We start from the raw sequence: 20,241 nt of genomic DNA, 5'->3' as shown, positions 1-20,241 counted from the left end.
GGGTACCTCTCATTCCTAGAGGACAAGGGAAAATTTAAGTATTACCATACTTTGCAATCTGTTTTTCACTGGCTTCCTGCATACTTTTGCTCTACAAGGAGACCCCTAGTGTTTCTTCAGTTTAGGAGACTGGTTTAGGTCTACCAAGGCCTAGGGTGGAGAGAAAAAAGATGCAGAGAGAAAACAAGAATCTGAGCAAAAACGGAAACCACAGATGCCGGGCTTCATCAGGTAACACCTGTTTCTTCATTATCGATAAGTAGAGGAGGGCAACTGGCTCTGCTGGATTCTATATGACATACATACAAATGCCCCTAACTTTTTTTTAAGCAACAACGTGATTGATTGTCCCTTCTGAACAGTTTGGAGAAGCAGAGCATAACAAAGGAAATACACTTTCTCAGCTCAAAGATCTCACTCCTTAATGAAAGGAAGATAATACAGAATAAATATCTGAACGTCACTGACAAGGACTTACTGTGGAGCACAGCGAACTCTGTGCTGCTGCTGCTGCTGCTGCTAAGTCGCTTCAGTCGTGTCGGACTCTGTGCGACCCCATAGACGGCAGCCCACTTGACTCCCCCGTCCCTGGGATTCTCCAGGCAAGGACACTGGAGTGGGTTGCCATTTCCTTCTCCAATGCATGAAAGTGAAAAGTGAAAGTGAAGTTGCTCAGTCGTGTCCGACTCTTAGCGACCCCATGGACTGCAGCCTACCAGGCTCTTCCATCCATGGGATTTTCCAGGCAAGAGTACTGGAGTGGGGTGCCATTGCCTTCTCCGGAACTCTGTGCAGTATTCTGTACTAACCTAAATGTGAAAGCAATAGAAGCACATGTATGTATAACTGAATCACTTTGCAGTACGCCTAAAACTAACATAACATTGTTAATCAACTATACTCCAATATAACATGAAAACTTTAAAGAAATCTGAATGTCTTTCACAGCTGAGGATAATGACATTAAAGTAAACCCAGTCTTTATCCAGAACCATGGCAGGACGGTTCTCTGTGCAAAATTCCACAACTCTGAATGAAATTTTTGGGAATTCCCTGGTGGTTCAGTGCTTAGGACTCCATGATTTCACTGCTGGGGGCCTGGGTTCAATCCCTGGTCAAGGGACTAAGATCCCACAAGTCCCACAAGTAGGGCCAAAAAAAAAAAAAGGAAACATAAGATTTGGTTTTCATATTTCTACTTTTTTGAACTTTCCATTGCAAATAATTTTTTTTTTTTTTACTTATTTGAACTAAGCTTCCTGGTTCTTTTAGCATTAATTTCAAGTTGATTTCAGAGCAGAGGACATTGGGTCTTCAATACAGTCATAAACTGACAGTTAAGATCAAGTGATAAAGGCATTCTCAAGTTAATAAATAATTATCTTACTACATACTTGCAAACAGAATCCTCATCTAGAATTCCTTCCTTTTTTTCCCTTTATAAACAAAAGCAGCTAGCCAGATGACAGCCTTTTTCCTCTGACTAAGGATCTGCCCGCTAGGATGACACAAAAAATATGCTAACTATAAACTGTGTAATAACTAAGAATACACACATACAAATAGATGGCATATACATTTTGCTTGGGCGGATTATATTTAAGTGTACAGTGAGCCCCAGAGACTTTCAAACATAATAATTATTTGTCGAAATTTCAGATATGGTTACCAAATGTCTAGTCCTGTTCATTACTTAAGAGGCTTGAAACACCTTTGTTTCTCCTAATTATCTTTCAATAAACTAAGCTTTTAAAAAAGAACTTGTGACCTTCTAATAAGGGGAGAAAGCCTTTAACTTACCCGCTTGCAAGTAGGATGGTATAGTAATTACGTCCACAGTTTCGTGTAACATATATAAGGCCACCTCGGAGGGCAGCGGGAAGTAGGGGTGAGAGTGGGTAACATCCCGACCATTTTTATCTCATTTTTCCCTCCTCTGCGGCTTGATATTTTTATGAGCTACTTCAGGCCCCGGTATTCAGTTAGCAAACGAGTCACTGAACTACAGAACTTCTCCAAAGATGTTATTCTATTTTCCCCTCAGATTCTCGAAATTCACTCCCCCCAACCACCCGCCCCGGATACCACCAGAGACTGGTTGACTGAAAAACATATCCATGCACAACTGATTTGAATATATTTTTTAAACGACTTGCCTTTATGTTTCTATCGCCCTGCGTTCTAAACCTCTGTTCTCTGACGTCTAAGCTACTTTCAGTCCAATAGCGGGGCTGAGTTTCTTCACTCTTCAGCAGGTCAGGAAACAACTTGGGGGAAAAAAACACGAACGTTTGTAAAAGTACAGGGAAAAGGGGGACGACTACAACTCCCAGAATGCAGCTCCGGGGTCTCGCGGGCTCTGCAATGACCGGACCGGGTTTCGCGAGTATCCTCTCGTCCAATTGGTCCGCCTTCTCGTCAGTAAGGGCGGAGAGGGGAGGGCGCCGGATGGAACATTTCCCGCCACCGCGAGACGCCGCGCGGAAAACCCGGAAAAGCAGCAGCTCTCGATTGGATGCTCGCTGTTGTAGCGTAAGAAAATCAGCCAATCGGAATGTACATACGCTCCACGATACCCCGCCCCCTCCTTGAGGTTACTTTTCTTGGCGGGAAAAGTTGGGACGTTTTCGCGCCGGGGCTTGTCAGCCAAAGGGCATCAGCGCAGAAATCCCTGGGCGGCGAGCATGGCGGGGACCGTGGTGCTGGACGATGTGGAGCTGCGAGAGGCGCAGAGAGACTACCTGGACTTCCTGGACGACGAGGTGAGAGAGGCGCCGAGTCACGAAATTAGGGCGCTCGGAGGCCCAGGGGCCGCGCAGGAGCTGAGGAAGGCCGCGGAGACACTAGGGGCCAAGGGGACCGCGGGCCTCCAGGCTGCGGCAGCTGGGCGGCTGCTCGGGACCTTCCACCCCGATCTGGTAGCTTTCCTGGCGACGGAGTGGTTAAGAGCGATCCTGTAATTTTTCTCTTGAGTACAAATGGTGGCTAAGTCTCGCGAAAGTCAACAGGTTTTCTCCAAGTGCAAACCAAATGTAAAGCCCACGTTGACCTTTTAGAGATCGTTCCCACTTTTCCCTGCTCTCTTAATTTGGGGGGAGAGTGGGGACAGGACCGCGGGAAATCGGTAGTGACCCGCCCCGTTATAGGGTCCCCAGGCTTTAATGACTGACTTCCTACCCGGAGGAAAAGACTTTCTAATTTGGCCGCATTCTTTTTTCATACCTGATGGGAAGCGGAGAAAGAGGGTTGGTAACGCAAATAAAGGGGATTTTATAGACTTCCCTGGTGGCTTAGACGGTAAAAGCGTCTGCCTACAATGCGGGAGGCCTGGGTTCGATCCCTGGATCGGGAATATCCCCTGGAGAAGGAAATGGCAACCCACTCCAGTACTCTTGCCTGGAAAATCTCATGGACGGAGGAGCCTGGTAGGCTACAGTCCATGGGGTCGCAAAGAGTGGGACACGACTGAGTGACTTCACTTTCACTATAGGCAATTTAGGATTGACAGCCATGGAATATTGGTAAAGCATCTTGAAGGATTGATAGTGCTGTTTGTAAATGTAACTAAGGCTCCCAACTCCTAGGTCCCTTATATGAGAACTCTTTTTATGTTATACAGATAATAGGGAAGTAAAATATTTTATTTTCACACAAGATTCTGCAACAGAAGTTGCAGATATATTACTGCAACTAAGTTAGAGTTAGTTACTTTGATATATTAAAAGTCCCTTTAATTTACATTTTGACAAGTTTTTTACTTGTCTTTTTAGACTTCTTATGAGCTTGTTTTAATTCCCCATTAAAAGTTGAGAAGTGACTGCATACAGAAGAGCTGTTGGTGATAATAGGAATAATAACCTTGAGGAAGTTGTTATAATTTATACACTGGCTTTTTAGGGTGTATTTGGAATCCGAAGCTAATGAGTGAAAATGTGGGTGAAGTGGGGGCTCAGGTCTGCTGCAGGGATGGATATATTTATCTTGCTGTGAGAGCTGCCTCTCTTTAAAAACATTCAGTGTTTTAATTTGTGAGCTGCTGTAGCATGTGGTGGTTATTTTGCAGGAAGACCAGGGAATTTATCAGAGCAAAGTTCGGGAGCTGATTAGTGATAACCAGTACCGGTTGATTGTCAACGTGAATGACCTGCGTAGGAAAAACGAGAAGAGGGCTAACCGGTGAGTTTCCAAGAGCACATCCCTAGTCCTGAGTGAGAACGGCTCCTCTCTCTTCCCCAGGTTGGAGCAAGCTTCCCAGGGGAGGACCTGGATGAAATATATTTGACCAGGAAGCCCTTAGTACGTCACCCTCACCTGCTTCTATGTTTTTTACTTCTTCGCAAACTAGGTGGTGGGCATTTTCCTCTCCTTCCATGTTTAACTGAGTATCATTTCCCCATCACTGAGTTAAAATTGGCCCGCAGCTCTGATGTGTTTTACTGGGCCTAGTAGGATGGCAGGAGAAAGTAGAATCTAGATTTTCACTCCTAAGCTTTGATCAAGTAAGAATGTCCACTTCTGTCTTGTGGGTCAAGTTTTTTGAGTTCTGCAGTCTCTGCCTGATGATTCTCTGCAGCCTCCTGAGCAATGCCTTTGAGGAGCTGGTTGCCTTCCAGCGGGCCCTGAAGGATTTCGTGGCCTCCATTGATGCTACGTATGCCAAGCAGTACGAGGAGTTCTACATAGGCTTGGAGGGCAGCTTTGGCTCCAAGCATGTCTCTCCTCGGACCCTTACCTCCTGCTTCCTGAGCTGTGTCGTCTGTGTGGAGGGCATTGTTACTAAATGTAAGTGGGCTACAGTTGGAGACCCGCGGAAGGGAGGTAGGGTAGACTTGGGGGTATGGAAGGCAGGAGAGGCGGAATAGAGTTGGGGAGCTTATGGCTTCAAAAAGGTACAGCACTGAAATTACCGGGTGAAACTTGAAGGAACTCAAGTGTTGCACAGTAACTAGGGGAGCTTTGAGTGACCACCTGTGCCAGCAGAATGGTGAATCTGCTGAGAATGGAGGAGCCTTGGCTCTTGGCAGTCTCCTCATTCTGACCCTGAATTCCTCCTTCTGCTTGGTCGGGATCAGCGATACTTTAAGGTTTTACATGGATATGGTATTATTCTATGTGTAAATATAAAAATGAATTAACGACAGCTAGTATTGGGATAACCTGACTAGTTGGAAGAACATAATTTGGAGTCATCATGGACTTGCCTGGGTCAGATCCCCTTCTCACTGCTTAGTTGGGTGACTTTCTATTTCTAGGCTCTCTAGTTCGTCCCAAAGTCGTCCGCAGTGTCCACTACTGTCCTGCTACCAAGAAGACCATAGAGCGACGTTATTCTGATCTCACCACCCTGGTGGCCTTTCCTTCCGGCTCTGTCTATCCCACCAAGGTGAGGGGAATCAATTAGTTGGACCTCTTCAGAGGTTGGGTTCAAAGTTGTTTTTTAATGCAAGTAATTAGGTAATATGTAAAGTCTTCCTCTAAATGTGAGTAGGGTGAAAAGTAAGGATTCGTTTGAAAGAAGATTGCTAGCCATAGTTTAATATGAAAACGCCACAATTTTTTTTTGAGGAAAATATTCTCTTAGGAAATTTGGAAAACTAGGGAAGAGTTGAAGGAAGCAAAAAGGTCACTTAATGTACATTTATCTTTTAGCAAAGTTAAAGTATCATGATTTCATAATCTACTTAGAGTAATATGGAAAAATACTTAATGCAGTCATGTTACTCTGAAATCTTTGCAAATATTTTACTCTGGGTTTGAGAGAAGGTTGGCGTAGAACATGATTTTAGTCTTGATGTTCAAATTCATTTGACTTGAGGATGTGTAAGGCCTTCTTACTGAATGAGACAAAAGAAGATGATTAATATTGATTATTTGATATCTGAACTCATTCTGTCCCTGCCATCAGATTTTTTTTCCAAGTAATGTTTTTATTGCCAGTACATACACAACAGTAAGTAAAGAACTATAAATATACAATGTAATTAACAGTAGAAAACAAAATTGATACAGGTGAAGGAGGGGGATATAAAGAAATGATTTTCCTGCTGTTAGAACAAAAAGGTAAAAGCCAATGCTAATCATCCAATCAGTACTCTTATCTTAAATTCTTTACCTCCATTTCTAGTTTTTCAATTAAACAAGGAATGTACAGATAACTGTAACAGTAGCAAATTGCTTCCCAGTAGCCGTTTCCCTTTCCAATCAAATTCATTTTATGTTAGAATTGAAAAAAAAAAGTCAAGATGAGAAATCATTAATATCCTGGTTTCAAATTATCTTACTTGCATCTCACGAAAACTGGCAGTTTTTAAAAGTTCCTGCCATCCAATGTTAATTTAGAGCGACTGTATCCAAAGGATTGTCAGGCACTGAGGAGAACACAGATCTAAAGAAGACTGAGTCCTTGTCTTCAGTTTTATCACCTGGTGGAGGAATCAACATATAAGCAAGATTTGCTGCAGCTAAGTCACTTCAGTCGTGTCTGACTCTGTGCAATCCCCTAGACGGCAGCCTACCAGGCTCCTTCGTGCCTGGGATTCTCCAGGCAAGAACACTGGAGTGGGTTGCCATTTCCTTCTCCAACGCATGAAAAGTGAAAGTGAAGTTGCTCAGTCATGTCTGACTCTTCACGACCCCATGGACTGCAGCCTACCAGGCTCCTCTGTCCATGGGATTTTCCAGGCAAGAGTACTGGAGTGGGTTGGCCATTGCCTTCTCCAAGCAAGGTTTAGTTTCTTAGAATTGTAACTGAGCTGTACTTGAGAGCCATTTAGCCTGTTTCCTGGTGAAATGTGAAGGTCAGAGAGGTGGAATGACTTGCTTATGTTCCAGTAACTGATGGCCCCGAGGACTAGGACCCTGTCTTTTTACTCTCGGGCCACTTGCATTTTCTGAGGCACCCAGCTTTCTTTTTCGTTAGGATCCCTACTTTCTAGAATTTATTCTCTTGGAATTATTCAGGGGGTACTCTCCTGATTGCTGTGGCCAAACTTCTTAGCTCAGGACCTGAAATATACCAGACCAGGTGTTCTGGTGACCGTCTAGCATGGTTCTTAAGAGCATGGGCTTTGGCGATCACCGTGGGGAACTTGTTTAACCTCTCCCAGCTTTAGTTTCCTTATTTTTGTAAAATGTGAAAAAGGCCTGCTTTGGTAACTGAGTTGTGGTGATGATCCTATGAGATAATTTTATGAAGTTACACCACAGTGCCTTGCACATAGTAGGCACTCCGTAAGTGATAGCTGTTGTGTTTTTAGAAAATTTAAATGGCAAGGAAGTAAAACTTCAAAATGTTTTTTTATTCAAGTTTTAATATACAGAACCCTAGAGAAGGTAATGGCAACGCACTCCAGTATTCTTGCCTGGAGAATCCGGTGGACAGAGGAGTCTGGTGGTCTACAGTCCTGGGGGTTGCAAAGAGTCGGACATGACTGAGCACAGCACACACACACACACAATGTACAGAAAAGCTTACATTGCGTGTACAGCTCAGTGAAATTTCACAAGATGAATATACTATAAAATCAATATCCGAATCAGGAAGCAGCACCTTACTAGTGCTCAGAAGTCCCTCCTGAGGCCGCTCTGCCCTCGAGATCCTGACATCTACAGCAGTTACGAGTAGTTTTCTCTGTTTTTATGTTTAAATGCTTGTCTGTGTCAGGCTTCTTTTGTTCAGTGTATGTTTTTGAGATTCATCCATGTGTATAGGTGCACTCCATACACTCATTGCCGCGTCGTGTTCACTTATGTGGATGTACCACACTTATTTAACCATCTTGTTGATGGCGTTTGAATTTTTCCTAGTTTTGGGCTATTACAAGTAGTACTTGTAATGTATGTGGCTTTGGGTGAACATTTGTGTTGGGTATTAACCTAGGAGTGGAAATACCGAGTCCTAGCACAGAGGAAGTGAGTATCTTATATGTATGTGTTAATATAACCGTGGTCCCTCTGGCTGTAGATCACCCCTTCCATTTGATGGTTTGTTACTAGGACAGGATTGTGAAGAACTGGAGAAGACACTTGGGGCATTATGTTCCTAGATACTAATCTTGTGAGGGTATCTCTGAATTATATTTGTTTCCTGTAACAAAACGAGTGTGTGGTGTTTCTAAGACAGGGCTGAGGTGACCGCTGCTCCGTGTGCCTTTTTCAGGATGAGGAAAACAATCCCCTTGAGACAGAATATGGCCTTTCTGTCTACAAGGACCACCAGACCATCACCATCCAGGAAATGCCGGAGAAGGCTCCCGCCGGCCAGCTTCCCCGCTCCGTGGACGTCATCCTGGATGACGACTTGGTGGACAGAGTGAAGCCCGGTGACCGGGTGCAGGTGGTGGGGACCTACCGCTGCCTTCCCGGAAAGAAGGGAGGCTACACCTCGGGCACCTTCAGGTACATGGTCCGTCCTGAGGTGTCTGGAATGCAGCTGGCAGAGTGCATTCTGGTGGCAATCTTTCTCCAGTTTGCCATCGTCATGAGAGTTCCATTAGATGGACAGAACACTGCCTGCCTGCAAGATGAACTGTCTTTTGCTAAGAGTGGAAATTACTGGTCTCATGGTTATAGCCTCCTGGCTTGCTGGGGGTTTCTCGTGTGTTTCCACCTCCCTCCAGGACACTCATTTCTGTAGGTCAGCAGGGGGTGAATTGACAAGGTGAGGCGCCATGAGCAGATTTGTGTCATGCGTGCCAGGTCACTTCAGTCGTGTCCAACTGTTTGCGACCCTTTGGACTGTAGCCCACCAGGCTTGTCCATTCATGGGATTCTTCAGGCAAGAATACTGGAGTGGGTTGCCATTTCCTTCTCCGGGGGATCTTCCCAACGCAGGGATTGAACCCACATCTCTTATGTCTCTTGCATTAGCAGGCGGGTTCTTTACCACTAGTGTAGCTGAAGAGAATCAGTGGTTGAATTCAGAACAGCTTTTCTTTTCTTTTTTTCTTCCTTACTCCCTCTTTGTACTCTTCCTCCCTTCTACTTCCTTCCTTTCTTGATTTGCCATCCTAGGTTAGGAGCCTAAGAAGGTTTTGGTGTTAGCAACTGAAAATAGCCTCATGCTTTCCTCTCTGTCCCAGGACTGTCTTGATTGCCTGTAACGTGAAACAGATGAGCAAGGATGTTCAGCCTTCCTTCTCCGCTGAGGACATAGCCAAGATCAAGAAGTTCAGTAAAACCCGCTCCAAGGTCTGGCATCCACTGGGGATCTGAGGGTGGGGATAAATTTGTTAGGGTCATATTTGGGCATGGCCATCTTTGTCTTGGATCAGGAGGAAGGTCAAGGTTTTTTCTCTGAAGTATTTGGTGCCAGCTTCTAGTTTTGAGTCAGTAAGCAAAAGGGTGTTTTTCTTTAATATTTCTGTTGTGTTCCCTGTTAAGTGAACCTAATATAAATATTAGAATAGGAGTTAGAATATTAGTGTACAAAGTCTATATGGGATATATCAGTGATACATTGATTGCTATTTAAATTTGAAATATGTTATTTTTGTTTTAGTTCTCTTATTTTTCTTTAAAAAATTTCTATCTTTAAAGACAGAATGCCCATATTTAGAACTGAACAGGTGCATGTATGACAAAGGTTACTGCTGAAGCATAGTACACAGTCTTATTAAACCCAAAATGTTTTGGGCCTGGAGACACTTTTTGTTTTCCTTAAAAATTAAAGCTCCAAGCAGGAGTTGGAATCCAGGCTTTCTCTGTGTCTATTTTGATAATGCTCTGATCAGTGTGAAAGTCTTAGAGAAGAAGCTTTTACCATTAGAAACAAAATATTTCTTCAAGCATCATCTGTGGCCTGAAGTATGAAGCCAGTTCATCCAGCCCCAGGGCATTTCCTCAGGCTTTTTACTCCGTGGTTGTCCCTCCTCTAGGATATCTTTGACCAGCTGGCCAGGTCACTGGCGCCCAGCATCCATGGGCACGACTATGTCAAGAAGGCGATCCTCTGCTTGCTGCTGGGCGGGGTGGAGCGAGACCTCGAGAACGGCAGCCACATCCGTGGGGACATCAATATCCTTCTCATAGGTACGGTGTGGGGACTTGTGTAGCCTGGCTGCCTGGTCTTCCCCTGTGGGGTGTGGTTGCAGGATCTGGCATCTGTCAATGTGTGTGTCTGTACCTAGCTGTGTTTCAGTTCCTTCAAAGGGCAGAAGTCTGAAGTGAATTTTTAAAGTTATATCTTTATTATTTCTGGGTTTTCTGATTTTTAATGTCTATTCTTCCAGGAATGGTAAAGGGAAATTGAAAAAAAAGTTACACGAACAACCCGTTACTATATATTTCTGTTGTGTCAAGATCTGTGCTAGAAAAGCAGCACCGGCTGGGGGCGCTGGGGGTGGGGGTGGGGGGTTCCGTGAGTCACCGCGGCCCTGTCCCGTTGCAGGAGACCCATCGGTCGCCAAGTCCCAGCTGCTGCGATATGTGCTCTGCACAGCACCGCGGGCCATCCCCACCACCGGCCGGGGCTCCTCCGGTGTGGGTCTCACGGCCGCTGTCACCACAGACCAGGAAACAGGTAAGGGGGGGAGGGTCCTTAGCAGAGATCCGGCAGTGAGGTGCGCATAGATGGTTAGAGCTTGCTCTGGGCCCTGGCTGGTGTTGGGAAGATACACCTGAGAGGTTAGAGCAGGCCTGCCTGGAGGGGACTGGCAACAGTGAGTAAATGATGTAAATGGCTTGGGTGGCCGTCTAGTGACAAGAATGTCTCCTGGAAGGTGGTCAGAGAGAGTTCTGAAGGAGAAAGCTTCTGACATTTGAAGAGAGATAGAAATGAAGATTGCTACTACTTTATACATTAGAGGAAGGGTTTTGAAGGCCAGTGAAAAGAGAACAGAGATCTAGTTGGGAAATGGCTTGAAGATGAGGCTCAAAGAGGAAATCTGTGAAGGAGGGCTGTTGGAGGCTGGCTGCTTAGGTATCAAAGTGGGACAAGTAGTACTGTCCAGATCGGAGCTTGAACAGATGATCGCAGGGTCTGCTCTGAGTCTTAGAAGCTGACACCTCTTCATTCCACTCTCCCACTCATGTGATGGTGCAAGATGCTTAGAAAGTAGATTGACATCTCCCCTCCTGTCCCCCTACAACCTGGATGGTAGTGTGTGTTTTTCCCTCCCCACCTCCCAGGTGAGCGCCGTCTGGAGGCGGGGGCCATGGTCCTGGCTGACCGAGGCGTGGTTTGCATCGATGAGTTTGACAAGATGTCTGACATGGACCGCACGGCCATTCATGAGGTGATGGAGCAGGGCCGAGTCACCATCGCCAAGGCCGGCATCCACGCCCGCCTCAACGCCCGCTGTAGTGTTTTGGCAGCTGCCAACCCCGTCTACGGCAGGGTGAGTGGAGTCAGGCACTCAGCTGTTGTCCTCACCTTCATATGGTTTTGCCGAGTAACTGGGCTGTGGAGTTTATTCCAGGTGACCCAGACTACAGACTACAGTAAGTTCGTCATCTTGTTACTGCCCTTGGTTTAGGACAGTGGTTCCTCACCCATTCATCCACATCAGAATCCCCTGGAAAGTTACTTAAAACACATTTTTAAAAATACAAGGAAGAAAACCAAAGTGACCTGCAGCGTCACAACCCAGGTAGCTGATATTGACATTGAAATGAGAGTACTATACGCATGTGGTGGAAGGGTTTATGAACAGAGCAGAGAGATATAATAAGGAGATTGATAGCTTGCCTTCTCTCTCCTGTTCATTTCCCAAGAGAAAACTACTGACAGCTCTTGAGTGCTTCAGGAAACCAAAACTTAAGCCTGTGCCAGTAAATATATTATCTCCTTGTTAAGAATTAATGTACTTGTCTTTGTTTCTTGGTATGACTATGATGTGCTTAGGTGTAATCTTTTATATTTATGCAGCTTGGGGTTTGTGTAGTTTGAGGGGGTTGATTTTTTTTTTTTTTTTAAAGCAACAGTCTATTCCATTGTATGGACTTAAGATTTATTTAGCCAGTCTCCACGTGATAGACATTTGGTGTTTTCCCTTTTTCCTGCCTGCTATTATGACTGAAGCTGCAGTGAATACCCCTTAATGTGCATTATGTTAAACATTCAGGGATGAATACTTGGCAATGGGATTACTGGATTAACAGTTACATGCATTTTTATGGTAGAGATTACTAACTTGCCCCCTTTAAAGACTGTACCATTGTTATACTGTTAACTAATATTTACAGATGCTTTACATTTATTATCTCCTTTCATTCACTAACTGTGTGAGGGAGGGAGGTATTATCTTCATTTTACAGATGAGAAAATGAAAGCACAAAAGGCTTGAGTCACAAACTAGAAAATGACAGAGAGGGTTTCAACCCAGAGCCCATGCTGTGCGCTGACAGTTTATGATCCCACAGTGCATGGAAACACGTGTTTTGGTGGCATATTTTTTAAACATACAGGTGCTCAGTCCTAGCCCAGAGTCTCTGAATCCAAATCTCTGGATTGGGGCTCCTGGGGGCTCTGGTTTAGGAAGGCTCCATAGGTTGGTTCTAATGGGTTAGTGTGGGTTGAGAACCGTACGATATTTAGATTTAATGGTAACATGTGATATGTCATTCTGAAGGTTTATTTGGCAAATGTAGGGAGAAAATGGCAGGTCCTGAAATGTGAACGCGATCAGAATCGTTAATGTTACCTGTGAGGTTTTCAGGCCTCTGACTGTGGGGAGCCATCGGCTGGTAGGCCTAGAGTTGAAGGATAAGAGCATAGGCGTTCTTGAATCCCAGGAAAACCTCCTTGGGTCCTTAAGGTACTGTGGCTTATAGATTATCACCCATTTTTGTTGAGACTTTACCCAGTACCTTCCGAGTAAAGAGGCCCAAGGTTTCAGGTGTTTCTGGCTTAGCCAGCTTATCATGTCTTCATCATAGGTAGAAAAAGGGACTCATCTTCTAGAGCTGATCTGCCTGGGAGTGAGCACAGAGTAAAGCTTGAGAAGGAGGAGGCTGGCTCTGAGACCCACACTTGGCCTGTTAGAGGCACTGGAGCTGGGAGGCTGGGGCTCTGTTCACAGAGCATAGATGAGGAAAGGGCTGCAGGCAGAGGAGATGAATTCCGTTTCCTAGTAGCTTTGAAATGCTTTACTTCTTCACAGCTTGTTTGGTTTGTATTCCGAGGGTCTGGCCTTCTGTTCTCACTCCCATGACTGATCTGGCCTCCTTGTTCTTTCTTGTGATCGACGTTATCTCCCCACTCCTTTTCTCCGTGTTCCCCCTACAGTATGATCAGTACAAGACCCCCATGGAGAACATCGGGCTGCAGGACTCGCTGCTATCCCGATTCGACCTCCTCTTCATCATGCTGGACCAGATGGATCCCGAGCAGGACCGGGAGATCTCAGACCACGTCCTCCGAATGCACCGATACAGGGCACCCGGAGAGCAGGATGGTGACGGTGAGGCGGGGGGAGAGATGGACTGATGTGGGGGGTGTCCAGACACAGGCCGCGCCCAGGCCCAGCCCGGGGTGGTGGGCGTGGCGGCATCTGGGTTGATGTGAAGGTGCCCTAGCCTCCCTGGTTCCTACGGTGTGTCTCTTGTCCATCTTGGGGTCTGGGAGCACCTCAGAGCATCTCCTGTGGACCAAGTGGTTCTGCTTCCTTATTTGTGGGGCCCATGTGTCTGCTTCCTTCTGGATCCTTACTTTGTGAGTCTCACCTGTCTTCAGACGAAGCGATTTTTCTCTGGGTTCAGCTCTTTCTTACTCCATTCTCCCAACTTGGGCTTCTCAGCTATGCCTCTAGGCAGCGCTGTGGATATCCTGGCCACGGATGATCCCAACTTCAGCCCGGATGACCAGCAGGACACCCAGATCTACGAGAAGCATGACAGCCTTCTGCACGGGGTCAAGAAGAAGAAGTAAGCATTCTCCACACCTCCTCCTGGAGGGAACCTGAGATCTGTGTCACGTTAGAGCTGCCCAGGCCAAGGTCATGCTTGGAGTCATCATCGTGGGGATCTGTTTTCTTTTCCGGATTGGCATAACTTTTCATGGTCACTTGCCTTGTGAATGTTTGTGGGTGATCAAACTTAGGTTCTGGTCTTTTCCTAAAATGGAAGGCTTTGACGACCTGCCTAACCGGTGGTGGGTGTGTCTTGTTACCCATGCACATGAAGCATTGCACAAGTCACATGGCCCTTGGAGCGCATGTTGAAGGGGCTGGTAGATCACAAACACTGGAAAGTCTGCAGGCAGATGTGGATAAAGGAGACTTGTGCTCAAGTGCCCAGAGCCTGACAGGTGTGCTCAGTTGCTTAAGTTGTGTCCGACTCCTTGTGACCCCGTGGTCCATGGCCCAGCAGGCCCCTCTGTCCATAAGCTTCTCCAGGCAAGAATACTGGAGTGGGTAGCCATGGCATGCCTCTGTTTGGCCATGGTGCAGTAGGAAACACTGTGTAATCTTGAAACACACTGGTTTAAGAATGTAGAATTTGGAGTCAGAAAAGGAATTTTGAGTCCACTTAAAATTCTCTGAGCCATATTTCTCCCACCGATAAAGCAGGACAGATAACACCTAAACTACCTACGTCACAAGTAATACTTAAGTAATACTGTAGAATTAAATAAAACCCACGAGAGGGTTTTGGACATGTCCTGTATAACAGGGGTTTGTGACACTGGGTTCCAGGCCATGTGTGCCCTGTCACGTGACCCTGACTTCCCCGAGGAGGGGCACGGCCAGGACCCCAGGCAGGTGCCCGGGCTGCGGCAGGGGACTGACAGTCACCGTGTGTGTGGGTCCAGGGAGAAGATGGTGAGTGCGGCGTTCATGCGGAAGTACATCCACGTGGCCAAAATCATCAAGCCGGCGCTGACGCAGGAGTCAGCCGCCTACATCGCGGAGGAGTACTCACGCCTGCGCAGTCAGGACAGCATGAGCTCGGACACCGCCAGGGTGAGCCCGCCCTCGGGGACGGTGACCCGGAGAGTGGGGACCGGAGCCCCTCAGGACGAGGCCGGGGAGGAGTGCCCGCGCCCCCAGGAGCACGGAGTCATTTTAGTGCCGTGATTCCTTCCCTTTTCCTCTCTGGCCTGAAGGGCTTCCTGTTACCCGGTTGCTCGTCATCTGGGCCTCAGTGGGTTCTCCCAGCTTTAGAAAGATTGTCGTCAGATAACCCCTCTCATAACCCCCTCCCCCCGACATGTGGGTGTGACTCTGGACAAAGTATTTGAAACTCTTGAGTCCCCTCTTCCTCATCTCTAAAGCTGCTCCAGGTTATTAATGACTGGCACTGAACATAAAAGCGGGGTCCTGGCCTGTGGCGGGCCCTGTGGCGAAGGTTCTTCCCCACTGTCCTCACTCCAGCCGGGAGACACCTGGTTGTCTTCTTCCCTGTTCAACTCGTCCCCCCTCCTTCAACGCTCTCTATCATGTTTCCCTGGTTACTTTTCTTTGGGAATTTTATGTAGTTTTTCTGGCTAGGTGGCTTGGACTTCCCTCCCTGTGCAGGTGGGTTTGACGGGCACGCCGCCGGGTTTCTGGAGGATGGTCCCCCTGTTCTCTCCCCCCAGACATCTCCAGTGACAGCCCGGACCCTGGAAACCCTGATTCGCTTGGCCACGGCCCACGCCAAGGCCCGCATGAGCAAGACCGTGGACCTGCAGGACGCAGAGGAGGCTGTGGAGCTCGTCCAGTACGCTTACTTCAAGAAGGTGAGCGTCCAGGCGCTGCGCCTGCAGCTCCTCTGAGTGGGTCGTCTGTGCTCGGGCCTCCCAGCCAGGCATGGCTGACCCCGGCATCGGGAACATTGGCAGAGAGCAGCGGCCTTTCCAGTGCCCTCCCTCTCCAGTAGTTGTCAACCGTGGTGCATGTGAGAACCAGCTGGAAGGCTTTAAAATACTTAAGTCAGAGCCCCTGGAGGCCTCAAAGACTCTGGTTTCATTGATGAGCGGCATCTCAGCTGACGGCTCCTCTGTCTGCTCCTTCTTTGCCTCTTGAAGAAGCAAGTGTTTCCAGAGTCTCTGCCTTCCTCTTGGCAGCTTCTTCAGGTGTCCTTTCCACCTGCTGCTCCTCCCGGAAGTTCCCCCGTGTCTGCTGCTGTGACAGTGTGTGTCTGTCTTGTTACACAGTGGGCCTGGAGACCTCGACTCCCTTCTCCACCTTGTCCTCCCCACCCACCAGTCAGATGGATTGTAGCCCTTGGGTGTTCAACTGTGGGTCTGATGAGCTTTTTTTGACAATCTCTTTGCTCGCGTGGGAGTTGTCTTAAATACCTAATCTATAAAGAAATGGCTTGTTTTTCCACTTAAGCAATATGGGATAGACTTTTTCTCTTTCACCTCTGTATTCAGTGGACACTCTTAGAGTGCATGCTCTGAGAAGGGTGTGGCACACGGCTCCTAGCAGTTTTAAAGATGGGTCACAGCTGACTCCCTGCCCCCCATCCTGGGCTCAGGGATGAATGAGAGGCCAGGGCATCAGACCCACGGGGGTCACTGCTGCTGCTGGTGGTTGGGCAGGTGGGGGCTGTTCTTCATTCGGTCCCCAGTATCCATGACCCTCCCGCCCACCCACACGTGGCTTGGTCCTAGGTTCTCGAGAAGGAGAAGAAACGTAAGAAGCGAAATGAGGATGAATCAGAGACGGAAGATGAAGTGGAGAAGAGCCAGGAGGACGAGGAGCAGAAGACGAAGAGGTTGGATGGGGCACAGAGGAAGGAGATGAAAGACTCTGGTTGGGACTGGGGAGGGTGTTTGGTGGGGGGGGAGGTCAAGGCTGCAGGAAGAGGTGGCTAGACCAATGCTGCAGAGGGTTGGAGGGTGGAGGTGACCCGGACAGACAGGGTTACAGCCTCCTTTGTCCTCCATGTGAGGATTTGGCCCTCTCTCTCGCTAGAGAAGCTCTGGGAGACTGCTGGGTTCACATTTCAGAAGTCTTTCCTCCGGGTTATCATTTCAGGCCTGAGACTGAATTTCTGAGGGTGGGCGACAGGGAGAGAGCCTCGGGAAGCAGGGCCTGCTTGTGCTCTAGTCCAGGGACCTTTGGTCTCTTTGAGAAAAGGCAGCGGTTTGTACAGGCCCAGGCCCAGCATTCCATTTGGACTGTCGGTGTTTTAGGAGGAGGACCCATCCCTCGGATGCCAAGGAAGGGGACTCCTATGACCCTTATGACTTCACCAACACGGAAGAGGAAATGCCTCAGGGTGAGCGAGCAGCCCCCACTGGTAAAAAGGTGGTCTGGGTCTCCTGGCTCTTTAATGCTCTGTGTTATGCATTTGCTTGTGGGTTCCCATTCAGCTCGCTGCTTGGGGCCCTGTGTCCAAGAATCCAGGAAACTCAGAGCTTTGGAAGTAAGCTTTGCCCTCTCGTCTACCTCCTTGGTGCACCATGCTCTTTGCCAAGCCTGGTGTGAGCGTCCCAGATCCCATGGGCTGGGGGGCTCCTGCCTGACCAGAGCCTTTCTTCCAGCTGCTTTGGCTGGCCCCAAGTGAGCCCCAGGGTTGCAGGCTCAGCGGGTGGAGAGGGGCCTCTGGGGTCGTGGACGTGGCTTCACCTTGTTGTTTTCTGCTCTCTGTAACCTTTTCCCCTCAAGTGCACACTCCAAAGGCGACAGATTCACAGGAGACCAAGGAGTCCCAGAAGGTGGAGTTGAGTGAATCCAGGTGAGTAGGGAAGGACCTCTTCCCTGGAGGTAGGAAATAAGCTGTTATCAACAGAGCTCAAAACTAGAGGCCCAAGGATTTCTAGAATGTTTTATATTCTGATGGCAATTTCAGGCTTGAAAAAACTTATGAAAATTGTGTAAAGAACTCATATATTCTTAGAATCCCTGGTTGTTTAGGTTTTACCATTTGCATCATAATTCTCTGTGAGAATTTAAAATCTGATATCCTTGTGCCATTAGAAAGAGGAGTCTTAGAGCAAGGCTAGAATTTGTGTCTCACTGTAACCTTGGAGTCTTCTCAGTAGGTTATGTATATACTTAAAAAACATGTATTTTTTTTTTCTCACTGGATGGTTGTTATTTGTTTTGAGATAATCAGTTTTTACCAGTAGACATTCAGAAACAGTTTTATCTAAAACTGTTTTATCTATATTTACTGGATATCAAAGGAACTCCATGGCTAGCCTTAACATACACAGTGTCTTCACTGAAAAAAGTTGAAACACATCATAAAGTATTTAGGAAGAAACATTAAGATCAAGTGTAACTCCAGCCCCCAGGACAGCGAATCAACTATATCTGAAAGTACTCTCTGAATCTTGGAGGTCTCATTTCAATGACTGCGGGTTTTCCATAGTATGAACATGTACATTCTTGTGTTTTCTAATGAGGGATGTCTGACTTTCCTAAGGCTGCTGTTTACAGTAAAACACATTCTTAACACATGTCACTGCAGTGGTGAGGATGGACCTGTGGGGTTAGTTTCTAGGAATGGATTCCCAGAGTCAGAGGAGATGCACCTAAGAATTATAACACATGTGGCTAACTTGCTTCCCAAAGATGTCATCCCAGTTTGCATTTCTGCCAACAGTGTACAGATGCCAGTTTCCCATATCCTCAGTGGCTTCTGGTTTTTAAAATGCTGTTATTTCTCTATGGGCAGGAAGCTCTGTAACCTAATCGCTTAGCTTTGAGGGTGAAGCTCAGGCGCGGAGCAGCCATTGGGACAGTCTGTGGGGTACACCGATGCTCTTGGGCTCCAGCATCATTGTGGCAGCTTCCTCCTCCTTCACCCCCTCTCTCCCATCCTGAGCAGGTTGAAGGCCTTCAAGGCGGCCCTCTTAGAGGTATTCCGGGAAGCTCACGCACAATCAGTTGGCATGAGTCGCCTCACGGAATCCGTCAACCGTGACAACGAAGAGCCCTTCTCCTCCGCGGAGATCCAGGCTGCGCTGAGCAGGATGCAGGACGACAACCAGGTCATGGTCTCCGAGGGCATCGTCTTCCTCATCTGAGGGCCCTCGTCTTTCGACTGTGGGGTCCAGCCAAGAACGTTCCTTCCAATTTCCTCTTCACCCTCCCTCCAGCCCAGCCTTTGCCTTCATTCCTTGAATGTCAGTGTTGAATTGAACTGAAGTGGAGGATGGGTGACAAGCAGAGTCAGGACTCGGTGGAAGCCTGAGGACGGGTCAGGAAAACCGCCGTGGGGTCAAGAGAAGGTGGACGGGACCAAGGAGATGCATCTTCACTGCACAAGACTGGACCATCCCCACTGCCGGCCCCAAACAAGCCACACCATTTTTCACTGTAGACAGCACAGCTTCTGAGTATGTTAGGGGGTCACAGCTGGTTTCTGTTCATCCTTTCTGTGTTTGCTTCTGCCCCCCAGCACTTTGGTCTAGAACAGACTCCGGTGGTTCTGTGCTGATGGAGAAACTCTGAGGCAAATCCTCAGGCCTAGAAAGCTTGCTTTGCGGTAGCACCAGTTAAGACTCATGGAGTTTTGACCCAAACATCCAAGACATTAAATAAACACTCATATTTTATACTCTCCATGTGGCCTAAATACTGTGTGATTTTTTTTGGACTCATTTCATTGTATTTTCCTCCAAAAGTTCCACCCTGTGGGATGGGCTGCCTGCGTTTGCACCGCATCACCAATAGGTGGCAGCAGGCTGCCGTGCTCATTGGGGGTTAAGCCTCCTCTGGGCTGATTTCTTCCCCAAGGACATCAGCATTTATTTGTTAAAACTGCAAACCAAACCTTGCCAATTCAGGATAGCTTAGTGGCCACAGGAGGCCAGTGTGTGAACATCTAGGAGAGTTGACCCTTTGCATGGCTTTTCTGAACAGGAATCAAAGCCCCTTCATGCAAAAATAATACCCAGTATGTCAGACCCTCAAAATTGGTGAATTCTTGCCCATTAAGAGATCCCCTTACAGGATCCTTGTGAAACCTCCTAACACCTGGTGTCCAGCCCTTGGGGTCTGTTTGCACAGAAGTCTTGGAGGGTCCAGGGCAAGACTTCTATCCTCTGTATGGTTTTGGTAGCTTCTGAGGAACTTTTGAGGTTATTTAAATAAAAAGAAAAAAAAAATTGTGAGTCAACGGGAGGCCTGGGTCGCATGGATTTGAGTCTGCTCTGAGAAGAGGTGGTGTGGGTTCCCAGCTGTGAGATCTGGGAGCTGCTTCCTTCCCCTTGTTGCTGAGGGGGCCTGTCACCCTGAGGCCATGAAGCAGTGGTGGGGAGTTCAGTTTTATCTTCATGTTTTTTTCACAGACGTGAAATATCAAGTTTGTTGGCAGAGCCCCAGAGAGTACAGCCCAGGGACTGAGCAGTGATACAAGAGG

The 20,241-nt window shown here is 47.4% G+C and overlaps 1 protein-coding gene and 1 long non-coding RNA gene across 3 annotated transcripts in view; one reads left to right on the top strand and one right to left on the bottom strand.

The window, feature by feature from the left end:
- Positions 1-1,088, bottom strand: part of LOC133059579 (uncharacterized) — a 58,375-nt gene extending 57,287 nt beyond the window's left edge. The window contains exon 1 of the long non-coding RNA XR_009693585.1: positions 479-1,088. This is a non-coding gene — a long non-coding RNA (uncharacterized LOC133059579). The remainder of the gene's footprint in view (positions 1-478) is intronic.
- A 1,476-nt stretch (positions 1,089-2,564) lies between these two features.
- MCM3 (minichromosome maintenance complex component 3) lies at positions 2,565-19,442 on the top strand. 2 transcript variants are annotated; one of them, XM_061146901.1, is made up of 17 exons: positions 2,565-2,762; positions 4,064-4,176; positions 4,574-4,782; positions 5,253-5,383; positions 8,159-8,397; positions 9,081-9,189; positions 9,876-10,029; positions 10,388-10,519; positions 11,128-11,336; positions 13,226-13,400; positions 13,737-13,863; positions 14,750-14,900; positions 15,518-15,658; positions 16,538-16,641; positions 17,063-17,148; positions 17,538-17,607; positions 18,706-19,442. In XM_061146901.1, exons 1-17 carry the CDS (start codon positions 2,685-2,687, stop codon positions 18,902-18,904), a joined length of 2,427 nt encoding a protein of 808 aa, XP_061002884.1. In that variant the 5' UTR covers positions 2,565-2,684; the 3' UTR covers positions 18,905-19,442. The 2 variants fall into 2 exon arrangements, with proteins under 2 accessions (XP_061002884.1, XP_061002885.1); XM_061146902.1 differs by lacking the exon at positions 4,064-4,176 and having other exon boundaries at positions 2,710-2,762.
- The last annotated feature ends 799 nt before the right edge of the window (positions 19,443-20,241 follow it).

The sequence above is a fragment of the Dama dama genome, chromosome 7 (assembly GCF_033118175.1).
Source record: "Dama dama isolate Ldn47 chromosome 7, ASM3311817v1, whole genome shotgun sequence".
Taxonomy (NCBI): domain Eukaryota; kingdom Metazoa; phylum Chordata; class Mammalia; order Artiodactyla; family Cervidae; genus Dama; species Dama dama.
Note: the sequence above shows the minus strand (reverse complement) of the source record. Positions and strands in the feature narration are given on the sequence as shown.

Coding starts and splice junctions, on each gene's coding strand:
- MCM3 (XM_061146901.1), top strand. CDS start 2,685: ATGGCGGGGACCGTGGTGCTGGACGATGTGGAGCTGCGAGAGGCGCAG. Junction 13,864..14,749: donor CACGGGGTCAAGAAGAAGAA/GTAAGCATTCTC, acceptor GTGTGGGTCCAG/GGAGAAGATGGTGAGTGCGG. Junction 16,642..17,062: donor GAGGAGCAGAAGACGAAGAG/GTTGGATGGGGC, acceptor TCGGTGTTTTAG/GAGGAGGACCCATCCCTCGG.